The 24,059-nt window shown below is 41.2% G+C and overlaps 1 protein-coding gene across 2 annotated transcripts in view; it reads right to left on the bottom strand.

Moving 5' to 3' along the window:
- Positions 1-11,768: 11,768 nt before the first annotated feature.
- Positions 11,769-24,059, bottom strand: part of ZNF235 (zinc finger protein 235) — a 46,360-nt gene continuing 34,069 nt past the window's right edge. Inside the window, exon 5 of one of the 2 annotated variants that reach the window (XM_036832355.1) lies at positions 11,769-14,665. In XM_036832355.1, the coding sequence (XP_036688250.1) occupies positions 12,696-14,665 (1,970 nt within the window). In that variant the 3' untranslated portion in view covers positions 11,769-12,695. The remainder of the gene's footprint in view (positions 14,666-24,059) is intronic. The other variant, XM_036832354.1, reaches the window with a different exon arrangement.

Here is a 24,059-nt window from a genome sequence, read left to right as displayed (position 1 = left end):
GCACGTGGGATCTTTACTTGCGGCATGCAGGCTCTTAGTTACGGCATGCGGGATCTAGTTCCCTGATCAGGGATCAAACCCGGGCCCCCTGCATTGGGAGCGCAGAGTCTTAACTGCTGGATCACCAGGGAAGTCGCTGGTTTTGGATAGTTTTTAAATTAAAAAAAATTTTAAAAATATTTGGTGTAGAATTAATACTTGCTATGTGTTGGAGTTTTGGTACAGTAGGAACTTACTTGGTCAACACATTTAAAATACAGAAATGAACAGACTGGTAGGTGACTGTATGGAGAAGGAATGGTGGGTAGTTTGATGACATGAAAATTAATGCTGGGGGGGTGGGGGCTGGAATTTAGGGAGAAGAGGGAGATAATAGTTTGGAAGGGGAAATAAACAAGACACCCACCCCATGTCCAAGCCTAGTGGTACAAGGAGTGTGAGAGAGAACACAGGAGACCATTTGAAAGAGAGTCCTTGAGGAGGGAAGCAACTTTCTTCATTGAAATTTCAGAGTATTTATTAAGAATGCCTCACTTACAGGCAGGAATATATAATATATAGTATGAATCACATATAAGTACATACTATTTTTTTTAAACAGCTTTATTGAAGTATAATTGCCTTACAATGGTGTGTTAGCTTCTGCTTTTAACAAAGTGAATCAGTTATACATATACAATATGTTCCCATTTCTCTTCCCTCTTGCATCTCCCTCCCTCCCACCCTCCCCATCCCACCCCTCTAGGTGGTCACAAAGCACCGAGCTGATCTCCCTGTGCTATGCGGCTGCTTCCCACTAGTTATCTATTTTACATTTGGTAGTGTATATATGTCCATGACACTCTCTTACCCTGTCACATCTCACCCCACGCCCTCCCCATATCCTCAAGTCCATTCTCTAGTAGGTCTGTGTCTTTATTCCCGTCTTGCCACTAGGTTCTTCATGGCCTTTTTTTTTTTCCCTTAGATTCCGTATATATGTGTTAGCATACTGTATTTGTTTTTCTCTTTCTGACTTACTTCACTCTGTATGACAGACTCTAACTCCATCCACCTCATTACAAATACCTCCATTTCATTTCTTTTTATGGCTGAGTAATATTCCATTGTATATATGTGCCACATCTTCTTTATCCATTCATCTGTCGATGGACATTTAGGTTGCTTCCATGTCCTGGCTATTGTAAATAGAGCTGCAATGAACATTTTGGTACATGACTCTTTTGACCTATGGTTTTCTCAGGGTATATGCCCAGTAGTGGGATTGCTGGGTCGTATGGTAGTTCTATTTGTAGTTTTTTAAGGAACCTCCATACTGTTCTCCATAGTGGCTGTATCAATTTACATTCCCACCAACAGTGCAAGAGTGTTCCCTTTCCTCCACACCCTCTCCAGCATTTATTGTTTCTAGATTTTTTGATGATGGCCATTCTGACCGGTGTGAGATGATATCTCATTGTAGTTTTGATTTGCATTTTTCTAATGATTAATGATGTTGAGCATTCTTTCATGTGTCTGTAGGCCATCTGTATATCTTCTTTGGAGAAATGTCTATTTAGGTCTTCTGCCCATTTTTGGATTGGGTTGTTTGTTTTTTTGTTATTGAGCTGCATGAGCTGCTTGTAAATCTTGGAGATTACTCCTTTGTCAGTTGCTTCATTTGCAAATATTTTCTCCCATTCTGAGGGTTGTCTTTTGGTCTTGTTTATGGTTTCCTTTGCTGTGCAAAAGCTTTTAAGTTTCATTAGGTCCCATTTGTTTATTTGTGTTCTTATTTCCATTTCTCTGGGAGCTGGGTCAAAAAGAATCTTGCTGTGATGTATGTCATAGAGTGTTCTGCCTATGTTTTCCTCTAAGAGTTTGATAGTGTCTGCCCTTGCCCTTACACTTAGGTCTTTAATCCATTTTGAGTTTATTTTTGTGCATGGTGTCAGGGAGTGTTCTAATTTCATACTTTTACATGTACCTGTCCAATTTTCCCAGCACCACTTATTGAAGAGGCTGTCTTTTCTCCACTGTATATGCTTGCCTCCTTTATCAAAGGTAAGGTGACCATATGTGTGTGGGTTTATCTCTGGGCTTTCTATCCTGTTCCATTGATCTATATTTCTGTTTTTGTGCCAGTACCAAACTGTCTTGATTACTGAAGCTTTGTAATATAGTCTGAAGTCAGGGAGCCTGATTCCCCCAGCTCCATTTTTCGTTCTCAAGATTGCTTTGGCTATTCGGGGTCTTTTGTGTTTCCATACAAATTGTGAAATTTTTTGTTCTAGTTCTGTGAAAAATGCCAGTGGTAGTTTGATAGGGATTGCATTGAATCTGTAGATTGCTTTGGGTAGTAGAGTCATTTTCACAATGTTGATTCTTCCAATCCAGGAACATGGTATATCTCTCCATCTATTTGTATCATCTTTAATTTCTTTCATCAGTGTCTTATAATTTTCTGCATACAGGTCTTTTGTCTCCTTAGGTAGGTTTATTCCTAGATATTTTATTCTTTTTGTTGCAATGGTAAACGGGAGTGTTTTCTTAATTTCACTTTCAGATTTTTCGTCATTAGTGTATAGAAATGCAAGAGATTTCTGTGCATTAATTTTGTATCCTGCTACTTTACCAAATTCATTGATTAGCTCTAGGAGTTTTCTGGTAGCATCTTTAGGATTCTCTATGTATAGTATCATGTCATCTGCAAATAGTGACAGCTTTACTTCTTCTTTTCAGATTTGGATTCCTTTTATTTCTTTGTCTTCTCTGATTGCTGTGGCTAACACTTCCAAAACTATGTTGAATAATAGTGGTGAGAGTGGGCAACCTTGTCTTGTTCCTGATCTTAGTGGAAATGGTTTCAGTTTTTCACCATTGAGGACAATGTTGGCTGTGGGTTTGTCATATATGGCCTTTATTATGTTGAGGAAAGTTCCCTCTATGCCTACTTTCTGCAGGGCTTTTATCATAAATGGGTGTTGAATTTTGTCAAAAGCTTTCTCTGCATCTATTGAGATGATCATATGGTTTTTCTCCTTCAATTTGTTAATATGGTGTATCACATTGATTGATTTGCGTATGTTGAAGAATCCTTGCATTCCTGGGATAAACCCCACTTGATCATGGTGTATGATCCTTTTAATGTGCTGTTGGATTCTGTTTGCTAGTATTTTGTTGACGATTTTTGCATCTATGTTCATCAGTGATATTGGCCTGTAATTTTCTTTCTTTGTGACATCTTTGTCTGGTTTTGGTATCAGGGTGATGGTGGCCTCGTAGAATGAGTTTGGGAGTGTTCCTCCCTCTGCAATATTTTGGAAGAGTTTGAGAAGGATAGGTGTTAGCTCTTCTCTAAATGTTTGATAGAATTCGCCTGTGAAGCCATCTGGTCCTGGGCTTTTGTTTGTTGGAAGGTTTTTAATCACAGTTTCAATTTCAGTGCTTGTGATTGGTCTGTTCATATTTTCTATTTCTTCCTGGTTCAGTCTCGGCAGTTTGTGCATTTCTAAGAATCTGTCCATTTCTTCCAGGTTGTCCATTTTATTGGCATAGAGTTGCTTGTAGTAATCTCTCATGATCTTTTGTATTTCTGCAGTGTCAGTGGTTACTTCTCCTTTTTCATTTCTAATTCTATTGATTTGAGCCTTCTCCCTTTTTCTCTTGATGAGTCTGGCTAATGGTTTATCACTTTTGTTTATCTTCTCAAAGAACCAGCTTTTAGTTTCATTGATTTTTGCTATTGTTTCCTTCATTTCTTTTTCATTTATTTCTGACCTAATCTTTATGATTTCTTTCCTTCTGCTGGCTTTGGGGTTTTTTTGTTCTTCTTTCTCTAATTGCTTTAGGTGCAAGGTTAGGTTGTTTATTCGAGATGTTTCCTGTTTCTTGAGGTAGGCTTGTGTTGCTATAAACTTCCCTCTTAGCACTGCTTTTGCTGCGTCCCATAGGTTTTGGGTCATCGTATCTCCATTGTCATTTGTTTCTAGGTATTTTTTGATTTCCCCTTTGATTTATTTCTTCAGTGATCACTTCGTTATTAAATAGTGTATTGTGTAGCCTCCATGTGTTTGTATTTTTTACAGATCTTTTCCTGTAATTGATATCTAGTCTCATAGCGTTGTGGTCGGAAAAGATACTTGATACGATTTCAGTTTTCTTAAATTTACCAAGGCTTGATTTGTGACCCAAGATATGATCTATCCTGGAGAATGTTCCATGAGCACTTGAGAAAAATGTGTATTCTGTTGTTTTTGGGTGGAATGTCCTATAAATATCAATTAAGTCCATCTTGTTTAATGTATCATTTAAAGCTTGTGTTGCCTTATTTATTTTCATTTTGGATGATCTGTCCATTGGTGAAAGTGGGGTGTTAAAGTCCCCTACTATGATTGTGATACTGTCGATTTCCCCTTTTATGGCTGTTAGCATTTGCCTTATGTATTGAGGTGCTCCTATGTTGGGTGCATAAATATTTACAATTGTTATACCTTCCTCTTGGATCGATCCCTTGATCATTTCGTAGTGTCCTTCTTTGTCTCTTGTAATAGTCTTTATTTTAAAGTCTATTTTGTCTGATATGAGAATTGCTACTCCAGCTTTCTTTTGATTTCCATTTGCATGGAATATCTTTTTCCATCCCCTCACTTTCAGTCTGTATGTGTCTCTAGGTCTGAAGTGGGTCTCTTGTAGACAGCATATATATGGGTCTTGTTTTTGTATCCATTCAGCCAGCCTGTGTCTTTTGGTGGGAGCATTTAATCCATTTACATTCAAGGTAATTATCGATATGTATGTTCCTATTCCCATTTTCTTAAATGTTTTGGGTTTGTTATTGTAGGTGTTTTCCTTCTCTTGTGTTTCTTGCCTAGAGAAGTTCCTTTAGCATTTGTTGTAAAGCTGGTTTGGTGGTGCTGAACTCTCTCAGCTTTTGCTTGTCTGTAAAGGTTTTAATTTCTCCATCACATCTGAATGAGATCCTTGCTGGGTAGAGTAATCTTGGTTGTAGGTTTTTCTCCTTCATCACTTTAAGTATATCCTGCCACTCCCTTCTGGCTTGCAGAGTTTCTGCTGAAAGATCAGATGTTAACCTTATGGGGATTCCCTTGTGTGTTATTTGTTGTTTTTCCCTTGTTGCCTTTAATATGTTTTCCTTATATTTAATTTTTGACAGTTTGATTAATATGTGTCTTGGCGTGTTTCTCCTTGGGTTTATCCTGTATGGGACTCTCTGTGCTTCCAGGACTTGATTAACTATTTCCTTTCCCATATTAGGGAAGTTTTCAACTATAATCTCTTCAAATATTTTCTCAGTCCCTTTTTTTTCTCTTCTTCTTCTGGGACCCCTATAATTCGAATGTTGGTGCGTTTAATGTTGTCCCAGAGGTCTCTGAGACTGTCCTCAGTTCTTTTCATTCTTTTTTCTTTATCCTGCTCTGCAGTAGTTATTTCCACCATTTTATCTTCCAGGTCACTTATCCTTTCTTCTGCCTCAGTTATTCTGCTATTGATCCCATCTAGAGTATTTTTAATTTCATTTATTGTGTTTTTCATCATTGCTTGGTTCCTCTTTAGTTCTTCTACATCCTTGTTAAATGTTTCTTGCATTTTGTCTATTCTGTTTCCAAGATTTTGGATCATCCTTACTATCATTATTCTGAATTCTTTTTCAGGTAGACTACCTATTTCCTCTTCATTTGTTAAGTCTGGTGTGTTTTGACCCTGCTCCTTCATCTGCTGTGTGTTTTTCTGTCGTCTCATTTTGCTTATCTTACTGTGTTTGGGGTCTCCTTTTCACAGGCTGCAGGTTCGTAGTTCCCGTTGTTTTTGGTATCTGTCCCCAGTGGCTAAGGTTGGTTCAGTGGGTTGTGTAGGCTTCCTGGTGGAGGAAACTAGTGCCTGAGTTCTGTTGGATGAGGCTGGATCTTGTCTTTCTGGTGGGCACGTCCACGTCTGGTGGTGTATTTTGGGGTGTCTGTGGCCTTATTATGATTTTAGGCAGCCTCTCTGCTAATGGATGGGGCTGTGTTCCTGTCTTGCTAGTTGTTTGGCATAGGGTGTTCAGCACTGTAGCTTGCTGGTCATTGAGTGATGCTGGGTCTTGATGTTGAGATGGAGATCTCTGAGAGATTTTTGCCGTTTGGTATTATGTGGAGCTGGGAGGTCTCTTGTGGACCAGTGTCCTGAAGTTGGCTCTCCCACCTCAGAGGTACGGCCCTGATGCCTGGCTGGAGCACCAAGAGCCTTTCGTCCACACGGCTCAGAGTAAAAGGGAGAAAAAATAGAAAGAAAGAAAGAAAGAGGCTATAATATAGTGAAGTAAAATAAAGCTATTATAAAGCAAAGCTATACAGACAAAATCTCACCCAGAAGCATATACATATACACTCACAAAAAAAGGAAAAGGGGAAAAATTAATATATCCTGCTCCCAAAGTCCACCTCCTGAATTTGGGATGATTCGTTGTCTATTCAGGTATTCAACAGATGCAGGCATATCAAGTTGTTTGTGGAGTTTTAATCCGCTGCTTCTGAGGCTGCTGGGAGAGATTTCCCCTTCTCTTCTCTGTTCGCACAGCTCCTGGGGATCAGCTTTGGATTTGGACCCGCCTCTGCGTGTAGGTCGCCTGAGGGCGTCTGTTCCCCGCCCAGACAGGACGGGGTTAAAGGAGCAGCTGCTTCGGGGGCTCTGGCTCACCCAGGCCGCGGGGAGGGAGGGGTACAGAGGAGGCGGGGCGAGCCTGCGGCGTCAGAGGCCGGCGTGACGTTGCACCAGCCTGAGGTGCGCAGTGCATTCTCCCGGGGAAGTTGTCCCTGGATCACGGGACCCTGGCAGTGGCGGGCTGCACAGGCTCCCGGGAAGGGCGGTGTGGAGAGTGACCTGTGCTCGCACACAGGATTTTTGGAGGCGGCAGCAGCAGCCCCAGCGTCTCACGCCCGTCTCTGGGGTCCGCGCTGATAGCCGCGGCTCGCGCCCGTCTCTGGAGCTCGTTTAGGCGGTGCTCTGAATCCCCTCTCCTTGCGCGCCGTGAAACAAAGAGGCAAGAAAAAGTCTCTTGCCTCTTCGGCAGCTGCAGACTTTTTCCCGGTCTCCCTCCCAGCCAGCTGTGGTGTGCTAACCCCTTCAGGCTGTGTTCACGCCGCCAACCCCAGTCCTCTCCCTGTGATCCGACCGAAGCTGAGCCTCAGCTCCCAGCCCCGCCCGCCCCGGCGGGTGAGCAGACAAGCCTCTCGGGCTGGTGAGCGCTGCTCGGCGCCGAGCCTCCGTGCGGAATCTCTCCGTTTTTTCCTCTGCGCCCCTGTTGCTGTGGGATCCGCGCTGATAGCCGCGGCTCGCGCCCGTCTCTGAAGTTCGTTTAGGCGGTGCTCTGAATCCCCTCTCCTCGCGCACCAGGAAACAAAGAGGGAAGAAAAAGTCTCTTGCCTCTTCGGCAGCTGCAGACTTTTTCCCGGACTCCCTCCCGGCTAGCTGTGGTGCACTAACCCCTTCAGGCTGTGTTCACGCCGCCAACCCCAGTCCTCTCCCTGCAATCCGACCAAAGCCCGAGCCTCAGCTCCCAGCCCCGCCCGCCCCGGCAGGTGAGCAGACAAGCCTCTCGGGCTGGTGAGTGCTAGTCGGCACTGATCCTCCGTGCGGGAATCTCTCCGCTTTGCCCTCCGCACCCCTGTGGCTGCGCTCTCCTCCGTGGCTCCAAAGCTTCCCCCTCCGCCACCCGCAGTCTCTGCCCACGAAGGGGCTTCCTAGTGCGTGGAAATCTTTCCTCCTTCACAGCTCCCTCCCACTGGTGCAGGTGCCGTCCCTATTCTTTTGTCTCTGTTATTTCTTTTTTCTTTTGCCCTACCCAAGTACGGGGGGAGTTTCTTGCCTTTTGGGAGGTCTGACATTTTCTGCCAGCGTTCAGTGGGTGTTCTGTAGGAGCAGTTCCACGTGTAGATGTATTTCTACTGTATCTGTGGGAAGCAAGGTGATCTCCGCATCTTACTCTTCCACCATCTATCCCACCTCCTCCAATAAGTACATACTATTAATATATACTAACATAAGTAAATATAATATTTATAAATATGTATATTAGTAAATTGTCCAAGTCTCAAAGCAAGCACATCAACTACAGAGCTCTGCCATAAATTTTCTGACCCTAAAATGTCTATACTCACTAGCTCTTTCTCTTTTTATTTTATATATTTAAAATTCCTGGCATATCTCAAATATAAAGAAATATATAAGGATAAAACAAATATCCTTTTATAAGCCATCCAGCTTTTGTAAATCCACCCAGTTTCCACCATGCATTATAATCTCTCCATTCCTGTGGTCTGTCTACTCAAAGGAATATAATGCAGCCATTAAAGATTAATTTCATGAAGGATGTGGAACAGTGAAAGGCACTTACTGTGTATTTCCAAGGAGGTAAATAGAATACTTTAAATATCTAAGGAATCAATGCAAATGAAATATATTAGGGAATTCTAGTTTCACCTTAATTTAATCCATTTCCCAATTTTTGTAAATCAAAAGATGGGAGGGATGGGAACCTGAAAGAGACTATAAACATAAAAAAGAATCTAACTTTATTTCAAATGAATCATATAATTGGGTTGAATGGGGATAAAAAGAACTAGGTGATGTAACTTTTAAACAGAGTACTTCATCTCTACATATGATCTAAAAAGACCTGTAAAAAAAAAAATTCCTGAACACAACCATGTGTGTGCTTTGCAGTGACATTATTTAGCAACTCTAAAGCTACTTGCTGCGTATTGGAGGACTGAACAAGCAGATTGATGACTGGGAGCCTACTTCCAACTACTGAAGACCTAAATATGGAATAGGGAAAGACCAGAAAGCAACAGTTACTTGAAATGGAAGCTATCAGTATTTTACACACACACATGAAGGACTGCTATCCCAGTAACAAGGAGAACATATAGCCCCTAGATCTTGGTTTCCCCAAAGGATTCAGGGCTCTATAGAATCTGTGGTTGCAGCAGACAATATACAAGATAAACCCAATATCTTATTGACCAGAAAACCAAGAGTTCATACTGATGATAGAGAAAGAGACGTGGGGGAGAAGGCAAAGCTCTTCTAACAGTAGAAAGCCAATTGCTAAATATAGAAGGGAGGATGGAGCAAGAAAGTCATACTTTTGCAATCATGACAGTAATAATTGATTCACAGAAGAATATCCATGAATGCTAAGACTAGTAGGTGAAGGTTATAATGAGGCAGTTATTACATGGTCTCCAAGATTTCCCCACAAATTAGTTACTAATTTCAAAGGCAAACAGCAATTCTACTGTGGAGAAATCTAGTAACTATCAGTGTATCCAAGTGATCAAAGCCACCATCACCAATGAAACAAATACATCTTTCCTGTTCTAATGCACTGAGAAGTATGCATCATTCATGGAACACTCATGCCACAAACAGTTAACTTGAATCTAATCATGATGAGTCAAACCCCCCATTTAGGGACACCCTACACAATAATTAGCTTGTGTTCTTCAAAATTACCAGTTTCATGAAAGACAAAGAAAGGCTGTGGAACTGATCCAGAATTAAAGACTAAAGAAACATGACAATCAAATGCGGGTTATGACACACCTTAAGAGTAGATCCTGATATAGGAAAAAAAAATGCTACAAATATATATATTGGGACAACTGTGGAATTTGAATAAACTGTAGATTAGAAAATATCATAGCAACGTATGACAGTCTTAAAATATGTTTGCAAATTCTTTCACACTCCTCTCATGAAGTAGGGTCCACGTCCCCTCCCCTTGCTCCTGGATAGGATTTTGTGACTGTCTCAATAGACTGGCAGATTGACTGTTACTTCCAAGGTTAGATTAGCAAAGGCCACAGTACTTCCGCTGGTTTTTCTTGGCAGACTTTTGAGCCACCATGTAGTGTCCAGTTAGTATGAAGTTGTCATGCTGGAGGCCACACAGATTTGTAAAGACAGGCCAAGGCTGTCTGGGTTCTCAGTTCAGGTACTAGATAAACAGGTCTGCTTGTAATCACATTAGATACCCAAAGGATATAAAGGAATTCTATTATTCTTACATCTTTTCTGAGTGTTTAGAATGAACTGAAACACTCTAATAAAAGCATTTCAAAAAATTTAAAATTTACTGTAATGGGGAATTCCCTGGTGGTCCAGTGGTTAGGACTCCACACTTTTACTGCCACTGGCCCAGGTTCCATCCCTGGTCAGTGAACTAAGATCCTGCAAGCCACGAGGTGCAGCCAAAAAAAAAAAATTACTATAATGCCCTTAGGTATCTGATACCTATATATCTGATATATATACCTATATATATATATATAATGACATACATGTATGATATTATATGTATGGCTATGATCTGGTTACTTTTACAGGGAGGGCATCACAGTAAATTTATATACCATTTCATAAAAAATTCTATGTCTCTGCCCACTTTCCTCAGCATATTCTGGATATCTACTAATGTCGGTAACTATGAACTTATCTTTTCTCATTTGATTCTGCATAGTATTCCATGAATGGCTAAGCCACAAATTATTTTTGTCAGATCCAACTGATGAATGCAAGGTGTGCTATCACCAATAATGCAATAGTGAACATGCTTTATGTACATCTGTAACACAAGTTTACAGGCCATGAGATAAGGCAGTTAAGATTTAGCTGTAAGGGATTTTCATTCAGTAATTTTATTGTCCCAGTTTTACTGCTTTGGTAAAATGGATAATGGCCATTGTAAATAATTTTTCAAAAAGGTAAAGAAAAATCATCCCAACCCTCTCTGCCAGAGTAAACCAGGTAGCATATTAATCAATATCTTTCCACCTGGGACTTCCCATCTGGCACAGTGATTGAGAATCCGCCTGCCAATGCACGGGACATGGGTTCGATCCCTGGTCCGGGAAGATCCCACATGCCGCAGAGCAACTAAGCCCGTGTGCCACAGCGACTGAGCCTGCACTCTAGAGCCTGAGAGCCACAACTACTGAACCCGCGTGCCGCCAACTACTGAGCCTGTGTGCCTAGAGCCCATGCTCCGCAACATCAGAAGGCACCACGATGAGAAGCCCATGCACCGCAACGAAGAGTAGCCCCCGCTCACCACAACTAGAGAAAGCCCACACACAGCAACGAAGACCCAATGCAGACAAAAAAATAAATATATATCTCTTTCCACCTATTAGTGCTATGCACATAATCGCATCTTCAGGTACACATCCCCTTATTACTTGAATTATACCAGGAAGGCTCTAACCTAGTTTTCTCGTGGATGACAATTTTTTTCCTGTCATTATACATCTATATCATATTTTTTCATGGCTATATATTAGAATACATTTATGTAAATATTTTGCTGATACTTATTTCCTTTTTTAAAAATTCAGTATAAACATCTTTGTGTACAGTCTTCCTTACTGTTGCTATAATCTCCTAAGCAAAACCTCTAATGCTAGGATTTACCAGGGCAGACTATTTTGATACATATTGACCAGCAAATGTTCACTCCTACTAATAGGTGTTGAACACAGAATGCTGTGTATATGACAATTAATCTAAACTGATAACTTTAATGAAATCTCAATCACAATCCAACAGGTTTTTTGTCTACCCCACCCCATTTTTAGAGGCAGAACAATGGGGGTGGAATGTGACAAAATTAATACCCTTTGTTTCTGCCAAAGCTCCTGCTTAAAGAGGTCTGGATGAAGGACCATGCATAGAAAAGGCAATGTGACCTGAGCCTGAATAGAAATAATGCAAAGAAACCGATTATTAACAATTCAAGTTTACTAAGAAACTTTCTGTTACTAGTAACTACTTTTAACACTTTCAGAGTTACAGTAAAACCCTACCTTAAGGAATTAATTAGGGTTCAAAGTTTCCAATCATATAAGTTGCAGTATGTTATTAGATTAATAAAAAAGTCTTTCAGTCTATAAAATACAAACTAATGATGCTAAATATTACACTGCACACAATGGGTGATTCTGTACGTATAACGAGCTGGATGGAGGGTGGCAGCCATTCATAAGCCTTGTCCAAATCTGTACTGTTGTGGATGGCGATATTACACGATTCTGATTTTAGGAAATATTAATTGAAGTACAGTCTCATTAAGGCGACTTGCAGGATTCCTCTTGAGTATGTTATGAATTTAGGATAGGAAGCCTACCAGAATTTTCAAATATTTGTCCTAATTAGAGAGATTTTTCTCCCCTTGGTTCAGTAATTGCCAGGCACCTATTAGGAGCCAAGCACAGTTCTACACGGTAGAGACAGAATGGTGAAAAACAGCCCTCCCTACGTGGAGCGTACACTGCAGTTGACATCAATTGTTTGTCCATCATTACACTTTTGTTCAAGCCCTGCCCATAACCTTCATGTATAAGCCTTCTCTCCTGGGTGGATGCCAATGATTCTACTCTTGTGTCACATCTTGAGAATTGGGGCATTCAGAGCTCTGGTATAACCACTGACCATATTTATAGACTATGTTTTCTCTCCTCTGTGAAACCTGATGTTAGTAAAGAGTTCACCTCCCAACTGGATCTTTAAAAACACAGCATTTTATAGAACTTCTTTCCCATGAAGATTCCTTGATGTTTCCAAGTTCTGCAGGAACTTCCCACAACTACCAGCACAGACTTTCCAAGAGAGATGAAGACGTGGATTATCTGGAGGCCATTCCTCACCTTCCAGTTCTACAGGTTCCCTCCAGTGTGGACCCTCTGATGGTAAACAAGATGTGACCTCTGGCTGAAGCCCTTGCAACATATATCACATATGTAAGGCCTCTCTCCAGTGTGGACCCTCTGATGGGTGTGGAAATGCGAGGCCTGGCTGAAGCCCTTGCCGCACTGCTGACACGTATAGGGTTTCTCTCCTGTGTGGACCCTCTGATGAGCACTGAGCCCGGCACTCCAGCTGAATTCTTTCCCACACTCCTCGCATTTGAATGGTTTCTCTCCAGTGTGAATTATCTGATGGACTTGGAGATTCGACCTCTGGCTGAAGGCCTTACCACACGTATCACATTTATATGGTTTCTCTCCCGTGTGGACTCTCTGATGGGCTTGAAGATGGGAGGCCTGACTGAACCGCTTTTGACACGCATCACATTTGAAGGGCTTTTCCCCCGTGTGGACGCTCTGATGAGCTTGAAGATTTGAGGCCTGACTGAAGCCCTTCCCGCACTCCTCGCATTTATAGGGTTTCTCTCCCGTGTGGACCCTCTGATGGTTGTGAAGATTCAGGCTCCAATTGAAGCGCTTCCCACACACCTCACACTTGTAGGGTTTTTCTCCAGTGTGGACTCTCTGATGGGCTTGGAAATAGGAACTTTGGCTGAAGCCCTTCCCACACACACTGCATCGAAACGGCTTCTCTCCTGTGTGAACCCTCTGGTGGCTCTGGAAGCTTGAGGCCGAACTAAAACCCTTCCCACACTCTTCACATTTGTAGGGTTTCTCTCCCGTGTGGACGCGCTGGTGACTGTGAAGGTTGAAGCTCAGGCTGAAGCACTTGCCGCACTCCTCACATCTGTAGGGTTTCTCCTCAGTGTGGACGCGCTGGTGCGTGTGAAGATTTGAGCTACAGCTAAAGCGTTTCCCACAATCTGCACACTTGTATGGTTTCTCTCCAGTGTGGATTCTTTCGTGGGCCTGAAGGTGGGACCTCTGGGTGAAGCCCTTCCCGCACATCTCACACTTATATGGTTTCTCTCCCGTGTGGACTCTGCAGTGGATGTTGAGGTCTGTGCTACGACTGAAGCCCTTCCCGCAGCTCTCGCATCTGTAGGGCTTCTCTCCTGTGTGAATGGGCAGGTGGGCGTACAGGTGTGAGGTCTGATTAAAGCTCTTCCCGCACTCGTGGCATGAATAGGGCTTCTCCCCCGTGTGGACTCTCTGGTGAGTTTGCAGGTTTGAGCTCTGACTGAAGCCCTTCCCGCACTCATGACACCAATAGCGTTTCTTCCCTGGGAGGACACCCTGTTGAATGGGAATAGCAGAGCTATAACCACTGTCCTTCTCATGTGTCCTGTATGTAGGGGACTTCCTGCCCAAGTGTACCTGCTGATGAAGTTCAAGGCTGGTGCGGTCACTGAATCCTTTCTCACGTTCGTTACACTGGTAGGTTTTCGGTCCAGTTTGAATAATACTGCACGGGGCCAGAGGTGATGCCTTTAAGAGATCTTTACCACACTCTCTGTTGCCGTGAGCTTTCTCTCTTTTGTGCACCGTGTCATCATCGAGGTGGGGGGAGATACAACTGAAAATATCAGCACATGGAACAAACATACAGAACTTGTTTTTCACTGGAGTCAGCTTACAACTTCTCTGATAATTCTGAGTCCCATTCAGATAGAGTTTATTCCAGGAATTCTGAGCTCTCCCAGTTGAAAATTCTTGATTTTCAATAACATTAGAATGATCCTCTAGAAGAGTCATTAAACAGCTGTCTTCCACAGAAGCCTGAATGGACGCTCCTGCAGAGGAATTATGTTGTTTGGCAGACTGAGAATTCTTTCCATGAATATTTATCACGGAGTCCTGTCTTTTGGTTAATTTGCTCACAACGTGTCTCTTGATGTGCCAGCACGAAAGCTCGCCCAATGAAAGAAATCTTACTCCTGTTTCATGAAGAGTCTCCATCTCATTGTGATTCCTGGCTCCTGAAAGGAAAACAGTAAGGAATTAAGGACGGAGAGAGTGACAGCACCAAGATGTTGGACTAGGAAGCTCCAAGCCTTTGCTCCTGCCACGAAAACATTAAATAAACAACTAGAGAGTAGTGAAAATGACTTCATAGGAATTCTGAAAAACAAAGGTCTACAGCAACCAAGAGAATGTCCAATCAAGAAAAAGCCAAATTTGAAAAGGTGGGATATTTGGGATCAGTCCAGAGTGAGGTTGCCCATATCCCTGGCAGATCTCTTAAGGATACAGACACGGGAAAGACTAAGGGCCTGGACTGAAAAGCAGCAGCTAAAAGCCAGCAGAGGCATGGAAGTGTAATACCAAAACATATTTGATCTATCCGAAAGAACGCAGAAAAGGACAGAGATGAACAAAATAGATGAGACCTCCCCCAACAAAAGTAATTGCAAATATACCCGTTTCAATAAGTATATTATGTGGAAGTGGACTCCCCTAAAATCAAAAGGCAGAGATTGGCAGAGAATATAAAAAGCAAGATTAAACTACATGCTGTCAACAAGGGATATATTTTAAATACAAGTAAGTAAAAGAAAAAGGGTAGGAAAAGACGTATCATACAAATATATCATGCAAAGCCTAAGAAAGCTGGAATGGCTAAACGAATATCAGACAAAAAGACTTTACAAAATAGAGCACTTGTATTAGATACAAAGGCATTTTATGACAAAAGGATTAGCAGATGTAACAATTACAAATGTGTATGTATCTAATAAAGGCTCCAAAATACATGAAACAAAAAGAGGGAACTAAAACGAGAAATGGACAAATCTACAGACTTGAAGATTTTTTACACACTTATTAGACCATTAAAAAAAAATCAGCAAAGCCATACAAGATCTGAACCACTATAACCAAAACGAAACTCATAGGTCACTGCACCTAACTGCAGTACATACATTTTTTTTCCAAGTACATATGCAACATCCATCAAGATAAACCATACCCAGAGCTATAAAACAAATTTCGAAAGACTGCAAGACTGGAAAATTAAAGACCACAGTAGAATTAAATTCAAAACCCCAGAATTAAATTCAACACCCAGAAAACTCCTATAAGAAATCACAAGGGAAATTAGAAAATATTTCCAAATAATAATGAAAGAAAATACTATCACAATTTCTGGCATGCAGTTAAACAACTATCAATTTCTGGCACGCGGTTAAACAGCACTCAGATTACTTATAACTTTAAATATTTATATTAGAAAGCAAGAAAGGCCTAAAGTCAATAACCTAAGGTTCCATTTTAAGAAGCCATAAAAAGAAGAGGAAATTAAGAAGGAAGGAAATAGTGAAAAGCAATTAAACAAACAAGGGGGGAAAAATCAAGGAAAAAAAAACTGAATCAAGGAAAAAAATAGAAAAGACAAAACACACCACTGTAAAGCAATTATACTCCAATAAAGATGCTAAAAAAAAGACAAAAACTATCAACATCAGGCATAAAAGATGGGATATTACTAAAGATCATAAGAGGCATTAGAATAAGGGGATATGTTCAACAACTTAGATAAAATATACCAATTCCCTGAAACATACAAATCTGTTACAAGAAAAGCAAAAAATGTAAGTAGTTCATGAACTGAAATCATAAATAAAAACATTCTCACAAAAGGACCAGACAACTTCACTGGTGAATTCCATTTAGCACATAGGAAAGGAATAATACCAGTCCTACACAAACCCTTGCAGAAGGCGGAAGAGGAGGGTATACTTTCTGAGGTATTGTGTATAATAAGGCCTTGATATCAAAATAGGCAAAGACATTAAGTACAAAGAAAATTACAGATCAAAATCCCTACTTAATGTAGGTGCAAAAATCCTAAACAAAGAGAAAATCTTGTTTTTTATAGTAAACAATAAAAGGGTACTACATAATAAATAAGTGGGGTTAATCCCAGGAATGCGAGGTGGTTTTAACATGTGAAATCATCAGTGCTTCATGCTCCTTTAATAGCATAAAGGAGAAGGAGGAAAAGATGGCAGAGTAGAAGGACTTGAGCTCACCTCCTCTCGTGAAAACACCAAAAATCAATTACTTCTCAACAATCATTAACAAAAAAGACTGGGACCTATCAAAAAAGATATTCTACATCCAGAGACAAAGAAGAAGCCACAACGAGATGGTAGGAGGGGCGATTTTGTGATATAACCAAATCCATACCTGCCGGTTGGGTGACCCCCAAACTGGAAACTAATTATATCACAGAGGTTCTCCCACAGGAGTGAGTTCTGATCCCCATGGCAGGCTCCTCAGCCTGGGGGTCTGGCATTAAGAGGAAGAGCCCCCAGAGCATTTGGCTTTGAAGGCCAGTGGGGCTTGATTTCAGGAGCTCCACAGGACTGGGGGAAACAGAGACTCCACTCTTGGTCGCATGTGCACTGGGACCCAGGGCAAAGCAGTGACTCTGTAGGAGCCTGGGCAAGACCTACCTGTGGGTCTTGGAGGGTCTCCTGGGGAGGCAGGGGTCAGCTGTGATCCACTGCAGGGGCAAGGACACTGGTGGGGGAGCCCCCAGGGAATATTCCTCAGCGTGAGCTCTCCTGGAGGTCATCATTTTGGCACCAAGACCTGGCCCCACCCAACAGCCTTCAGGCTCCAGTGCTGGGATGCCTCAGGCTAAACAACCAACAGGGTGGGAACACAGCCCCACCCATTGACAGACAGGCTGCCTAAAGTCATCCTGAGCCCACAGTCACCTTTTGACATGTCCCTGCCCACCAGAAAGCCTGCACAAGCCCCTGCACCAACCCCACCCACCAGGGGGCAGAAACCAGTTGCAAGAAGAACTACAATCTGCAGCCTGTGGAATGGAGACCACAAACACAGAAAGTTGGACAAAATGAGATGGAAGAGAAATATGTTGCAGATGAAGGAACAAGATACAACTCCAGAAGAACAACTAAGTGAAGTGGAGATAGACAACCTGCCTGAAAAAGAATTCAGAATAATGATAGTGAAGATAACCCAAGATCTTGGAAAAAGAATGGAGGCACAGACCAAGAAGATACAAGAAATTTTAAAGAACAAACAGATGAACAATAACTGAAATGAAAAATATACTATCAGGAATCAACAGCAGAATAATAGAGGCAGAAGAACCAATAAGTGAGCTGGAAGACAGAATGGTGGAAATCACTGCTGTGAAACAGAATAAAGAAAAAAGAATGAAAAGAAATGAGGACAGTCTGAGACCTCTGGGACAACATTAAATGCACCAACATTCGCATTATAGGAGTCCCAGAAGTAGAAGAGAGAGAGAAAGGGCCTGAGAAAATATCTGAAGAGATAAGAGACTTCCCTGGTGGCACAGTGGTTAAGAATCCGCCTGCCAATGCAGGGGACACAGGTTTGAGCCCTGGTCCGGGAAGATCCCACATGCTGTGGAGCAACTAAGCCCACGCGCCACAACTACTGAGCCCACATGCCACAACTACTGAAGCCCACGTGCCTAGAGCCCATGCTCTGCAACAAGAGAAGCCACTGCGATGAGAAGCCTGTGCACCATGACGAAGAGTAGCCCCCGCTTGCCACAACTAGAGAAAGCCCAGGCTCAGCAACGAAGACCCAATGCAGCCAAAAATAAATTAATTAAATAAATTTAAAAAAAGAGAGAATAGACAAAAACTTCCCTAAAATGGGAAAGGAAACACTCAAGTCCAGGAAGTGCCGAGAGTCCCATACTGGATAAACACAAGGAGGAACAAGCCGAGACACATATTAATCAAACTGACAAAAATTAAAGACAAAGACAAAATATTAAAAGCAACAAGGGAAAAGCAACAAATAACATACAAGGGAATTCCCATAAGGTTATCAGTTGATTTTTCAGCAGAAACTCTGCAGGCCACAAGGGAGTGCCAGGATATATTTAAAGTGATGAAAGGAAAAAACTTACAACCAAGAATACTCTACCCGGCAAGGCTCTCGTTCAGATTCGATGGAGAAATCAAAAGCTTTACAGACAAGCAAAAGCTAAGATAATTCAGCACCACCAAACCAGCTTTACAACAAATGTTAAAGGACCTTGTCTAGGTGAAAAAGAAAAGCCCACAACTAGAAACAAGAAAACTACAAATGGAAAAGCTCACTGGTAAAGGCAAACATACAGTAAAGTTAGGATATCATCCACACACAAATATGATATCAAAACCAGCAATTGTGAAAAGAGGAGAGTACAAATGGAGAATATTGGAAAAGCATTTGAAATTAATAGACCAGCGACTTATAGCAGTCTGTGTATATATACAAGATTGTTTTATCAAAGCCTCATGGTAACCACAAACCAAAAAAATCTACAATAGATACACAAAGAAAAAGAAATCCAAAAACAACACTAAAGATAGTCATCAAATCACAAGAAAAGAGAACAAAAGAGGAAGGGAAGCAAAAAGACCTACGAAAACAGTCCCAAAAGAATTAACAAAATGGCAATAAGAACATACATATCAGTAATTACCTTAAACCTAAATGGATTGAATACTCCAACCAAAAGACACAGACTGGCTGAATGGATACAAAAACAAGACCTGGATATCAATATATGTTGTCTCCAAGAGACCCAATTCACATCTAGGGACACATAAAGACTGAAAGTGAGGGGATGGAAAAAGATACTCCATGCAAATGGAGATCAAAAGAAAGCTGGAGCAGCAATACTCATATCAGACAAAATAGACTTTAAAATAAAGACTGTTACAAGAGGTAAGGAAGGACACTACATAATGATTCAAAGGATCAATCCAAGAAGAAGATATAACAATTGTAAATATATATATGCACCCAACATAGAAGCACCTCAATATATAAGGCAAATGCTAACAGCCATAAAAGGAGAAATTGACAGTAACATAATAATAGTGAGGGACTTTAACACCCCACTTACATCAATGGACAGATCATTCAGCCAGAATATCAATAAGGAAACACAGGCCTTAAATGACACATTAGACCAGATGGACTTAACTGATATTTTTAGGGCATTCCATTCCAAAGCAACAGAATACATATTCTTCTCAAGTGCACATGAAACATTCTCTGGGATAGATCACATGCTGGGCCACAAAGCAAGTCTCAGTAAATTTAAGAAAATTGAAATCTTATCAAGTATCTTTTCTGACAACAATGCTATGAGATTAGAAATCAACTACAAGAAAAAAAACTATAAAAAACACAAACACATAGAGGCTAAACAGTACGTTACTAAACAACCAATGGATCACTGAACAAATCAAAGAAGAAATTTTAAAAAAAACCCTAGAGACAAATGAAAGTGAAAGCACAATGCTCCAAAACCTATGGGACACAGCAAAAGCAGTTCTACGAGGAAGTTTATAGCAATACAATCTTACCTCAGGAAACAAGAAGAATCTCAAACAACCCAACTTTGCACCTAAAGCAACTAGAGAAAGAACAAACAAAACCCAAAGTTTGTAAAAGGAAAGAAATCATGAAGATCAGAGCAGAAATAAATGAAACAGAGACGAAGAAAACAAAAGATCAATGAAACTAAAATCTGGTTCTTTGAAAAGATAAACAAAATTGATAAGCCTTTAGCCCGACTCATCAAGAAAAAAAGGAAGAGGACTCAAATCAATAAAAATATTTACACAGAAAAAAAACAGCATAAAGGAGAAACCCTTACGATTGTCTGAAAAAATGAGAATAAGCATTTGACAAATTACCATACCCATTCATGATCAAAATGTGCATTAAATTAGGAAGAGAAAGGAACTCAGTCCATTAAGGACACTAAAAAATCACCTCCAGTTAACACCATACTCAGTGAGGAAAGACTGAATGCTGTCTACCTGCATTCAGGCAGAAGGAAACAAGAGGCATACAGATTGGGAAGGAAAGTAAAATAATGTACTTGCAGAAGTTATGAATCTATATATAGAAAAATCTTTAGGAATGTACAAAAACACTTCTAGAACAAGTGAATATACGAAGATTGCAGGCTACAAGATTGATGTACAAAAATCAACTGTATTCCGACATAGAAGCAAATAACTGAAAAACAGAATTAATTCCATTTATATAGCATCAAAAAAATAAAACACTTGTGAAAAATTAGAGATACAATTCCTATAGGCTACATGCTATAAAAGGTGACATTGTGATTTATAATAAATGTTTCGTCTTCTTCCATGGTTCCTGGCTCACAGCTCCCAAAACCCTTGGAATTTCCTGAGATAAGAGCAATCGGAGCATCTTTTGTTCTAATATTTAGTCTTTTATCCTCTGTTCCTGAAATGGCTTCAGAGCCCTAAGGGTGAAATGGGTGTCTTCTTATTCATGATGAGCCCCGGGATGCTGAACCTATGAATAAGGCCAACCAGATCTTCAAATTTACTCAGTTGAATTTTGTTTTTTTTATCAGATTGGTGGCAGTGACAAGATCCCAAGTGGAAATTCTGAGCGCATTCAGAAGAAATACAGGCACGGTGCCCTGGAGAACGATTCTGAGTTCAGTCTTTCTTGCCGTTTCTGAGGGCTGCTGGTATGTGTTATAAGTGTTTCAGAAATTGTGTGATATCTCCTGGCATAAAATGTTGTCTGTCACCAAAATTGAGGCTCATACCAAAAGGACTGAACCCTAGCATCAGGGAACTGCCCTCGCTCTCAGGCAAAGGCAGTGGCAGTAGAATCTACAGATTGTGGGGCATGTGGATGAAGTCCATTCTGCTTCTGCAAAGAAAGACCCCTCAATGCCAAACTTTTGCCACACCGATGTCCTTGTCACCTGGCAACAGTCTGCTCCTGTATCAGATAAACTGAGATGGGTAAACAATGGCTGTAAATGCAACGAACAGTCGGGGCTCTGGGAAAACCAAGATATATGGCCACTTGGTTTTTCCCAGCTCCCCGGAAAACCCCAGTTTTTGGTGTTTGCATTCCTTCACCCAACACGGTGCATTTAAGAAAAACTTCTTTTTATTTTTAAAGTCAAAACTCTCTGTACAGCATGGGAACTATAGTTAATAATACTGTATTGCATATTTGAAAACTGCTAAGAGTAGATTTTAAAAGTTCTCATTACGAGAAAAGAAATTATAACTATGTGTGGCGACGGATGTTAACGACTCATCGTGGTGATCGTTTTGCGACATACACAAATGTTGATTCATTATGTTGGACATCTGAAATTAATGTTATATGTTAATTATACCTCAATTTTAAAAATTAAAAGAAAAAAAAAACTATCTTTGTCCCTGGAGGCGTCCTCTTTCTGGACCCTTTGAACACTTTGCAGCTGGACTTCATTCAAGTGCCACTCACTGTGGGTCATCAGTCTGGATGTTTTCCAGATGGTAAAGCCTTTCCCTGCTGCAAGACCAATGCCCTCGTGGTGGCAAAGAAACTATTAAAGAAGGTGTTTCCTGCTTGGGGTACACCTTGCACAATCTCCAGTGATCGAGGTACCCGCTTCATCGGGTATATCACACGGAAACCTTGTAAACTTCTGGGAATGATCACGGCCCTACTGGCTTCAATCATCAGGGCAAGGTCGAGAGAACTAATGGAAAAAAACAGATTCAAGCAAAATGAGTGTTAATTATGTGGGACAACATGAACTGGAGAGGATGCTCTGATATTTTCATTTTCCAGTTTTAAGGAGACCTTTTCTCTTAAGTTATATATGACTTACAGAAATCTGGTAAAATATACCTTTGTGAGCAAAGATGAAACATCTACTTTTTCTCCCTACCACCTGATCCTTCCAGAATTCAGAAAGTCTCAGTGAGTACCCTTATTTTCCTGACAGTATATTTGTTCACATAAGTTCAGTAAGCATCTGCTCTCCTTGTGACAGGACACAATTAGAAACACTGGCTGTATTACCAAGGCTTTGATTGAAATGTCATATTTGAGATATGCGTAGACTCATATATGACCACACAGCTTCAAGGAACTGCTTGGAAAAATCGAACTGGTACCTTGCTTACACGGTCCCAGGAAACCAATCCTAAAAAAGAGTTTAAATAATCAGGCCAAATTTAATACAAACCTTTGTTTAAAAAAAAAAAAAAAAAAAAGGGAGGTGGAGTAATTGTAGAGAAAAAAAATTATCTTTCCACCTTTGTAGATATTAGATTCTAGTCCTGCTAATTGTCTTGGAGGTTCTGTTATCTGTAAACTGGACTGGATTCTGAATTTTTTCTAGTTTCCTCAAATATCTGGCTCTGACTCACCAAACTAACACTTCCAATTTTCTCCTACCCTTCTGATTTGGAATCAGGAAGAAGGCAGGCAGACCTCGAGCTCCATCAGAAGGGACCTCACCAAGTGCTCCTGCCCACTGACACTGCGGGGAAACCAGAAGGTACTGAACCCTGGATGCACGTCCACAGCTAAAAAGACACCCCACCCGACACCTGGTCCTATACAGACGCTGGGGACCTCCAAATCAAGGTGACAGGGGCGAGAAGTAGCTGACACCAAGGTAGACTGCTTCTGCCCAAGAAGCCAGACCCAGACTTTAACTAAACGTGAAACCCTTTCTTTCCTTTACTCTGGCATTGGCCTGGAGAGATTATGCCCTCATCTGCATCCCCCAGGCCACTGCTAAGGGGGTTAACCTCTGGAATTTAGAATAGATTTTCTCCCAGCCTGAAATATAAGTTAACTGACCCCTGGCTTGAATAGGCCCAGGCAACAATTCTTACAAATGAATCCATTAACAGTGCCACCTTCATGGAAGTAGTTTGTGCCCTGACAAGACTTATCTTTGTCTGTGGTGGTGATGTTTCTCCTTGGGCCTGTGGATGCCTAGATGGCTGGTGCACAGCTGGGCAATGCCTCTTGGTTATCTAACTGCGCCCCTACCCATTCTAGAAAGGACCTACCAGGAGGCTTTTCCTGATTCAGGGTTCGCTTCCTTTGGTAGGGACCTACTTCCCCGCTTAGGAATAGATATAAATGAGACTGTCATCAGAAACCGCTCCTTAACTCTTGAAGAGACTGCAGATTCTATTGCTAAGACATTAGCTGCCCAGCAGAAATATGTGGACCCTCTGGCCAAGGCCATTCCTGATAACAGGACAGCCCCTGATTATCTTTTAGCTGAAGGAGGAGGTGCCTGTGCTGTGGCCAACACCATCTGTTGTACCTGGGTTAACACTTCTGGGGAAGCTGAAACTCAGGTACAGAAGTTCATTGAGGAGGCCACTTGGCTTAAGAAGATGACTCTTTTGATACTATACATAGAAAACCCTAAAGATGCTATCAGAGAACTACTAGAGTGCATCAGTGAATTCGGTAAAGTTGCAGGATACAAAATTAATACACAGAAATCTCTTGCATTCCTATACACTAACAATGAAAGATCAGAAAGAGAAATTAAGG

This window comes from Balaenoptera musculus, chromosome 19 (assembly GCF_009873245.2).
Source record: "Balaenoptera musculus isolate JJ_BM4_2016_0621 chromosome 19, mBalMus1.pri.v3, whole genome shotgun sequence".
NCBI classification, from domain to species: domain Eukaryota; kingdom Metazoa; phylum Chordata; class Mammalia; order Artiodactyla; family Balaenopteridae; genus Balaenoptera; species Balaenoptera musculus.
Note: the sequence above shows the minus strand (reverse complement) of the source record. Positions and strands in the feature narration are given on the sequence as shown.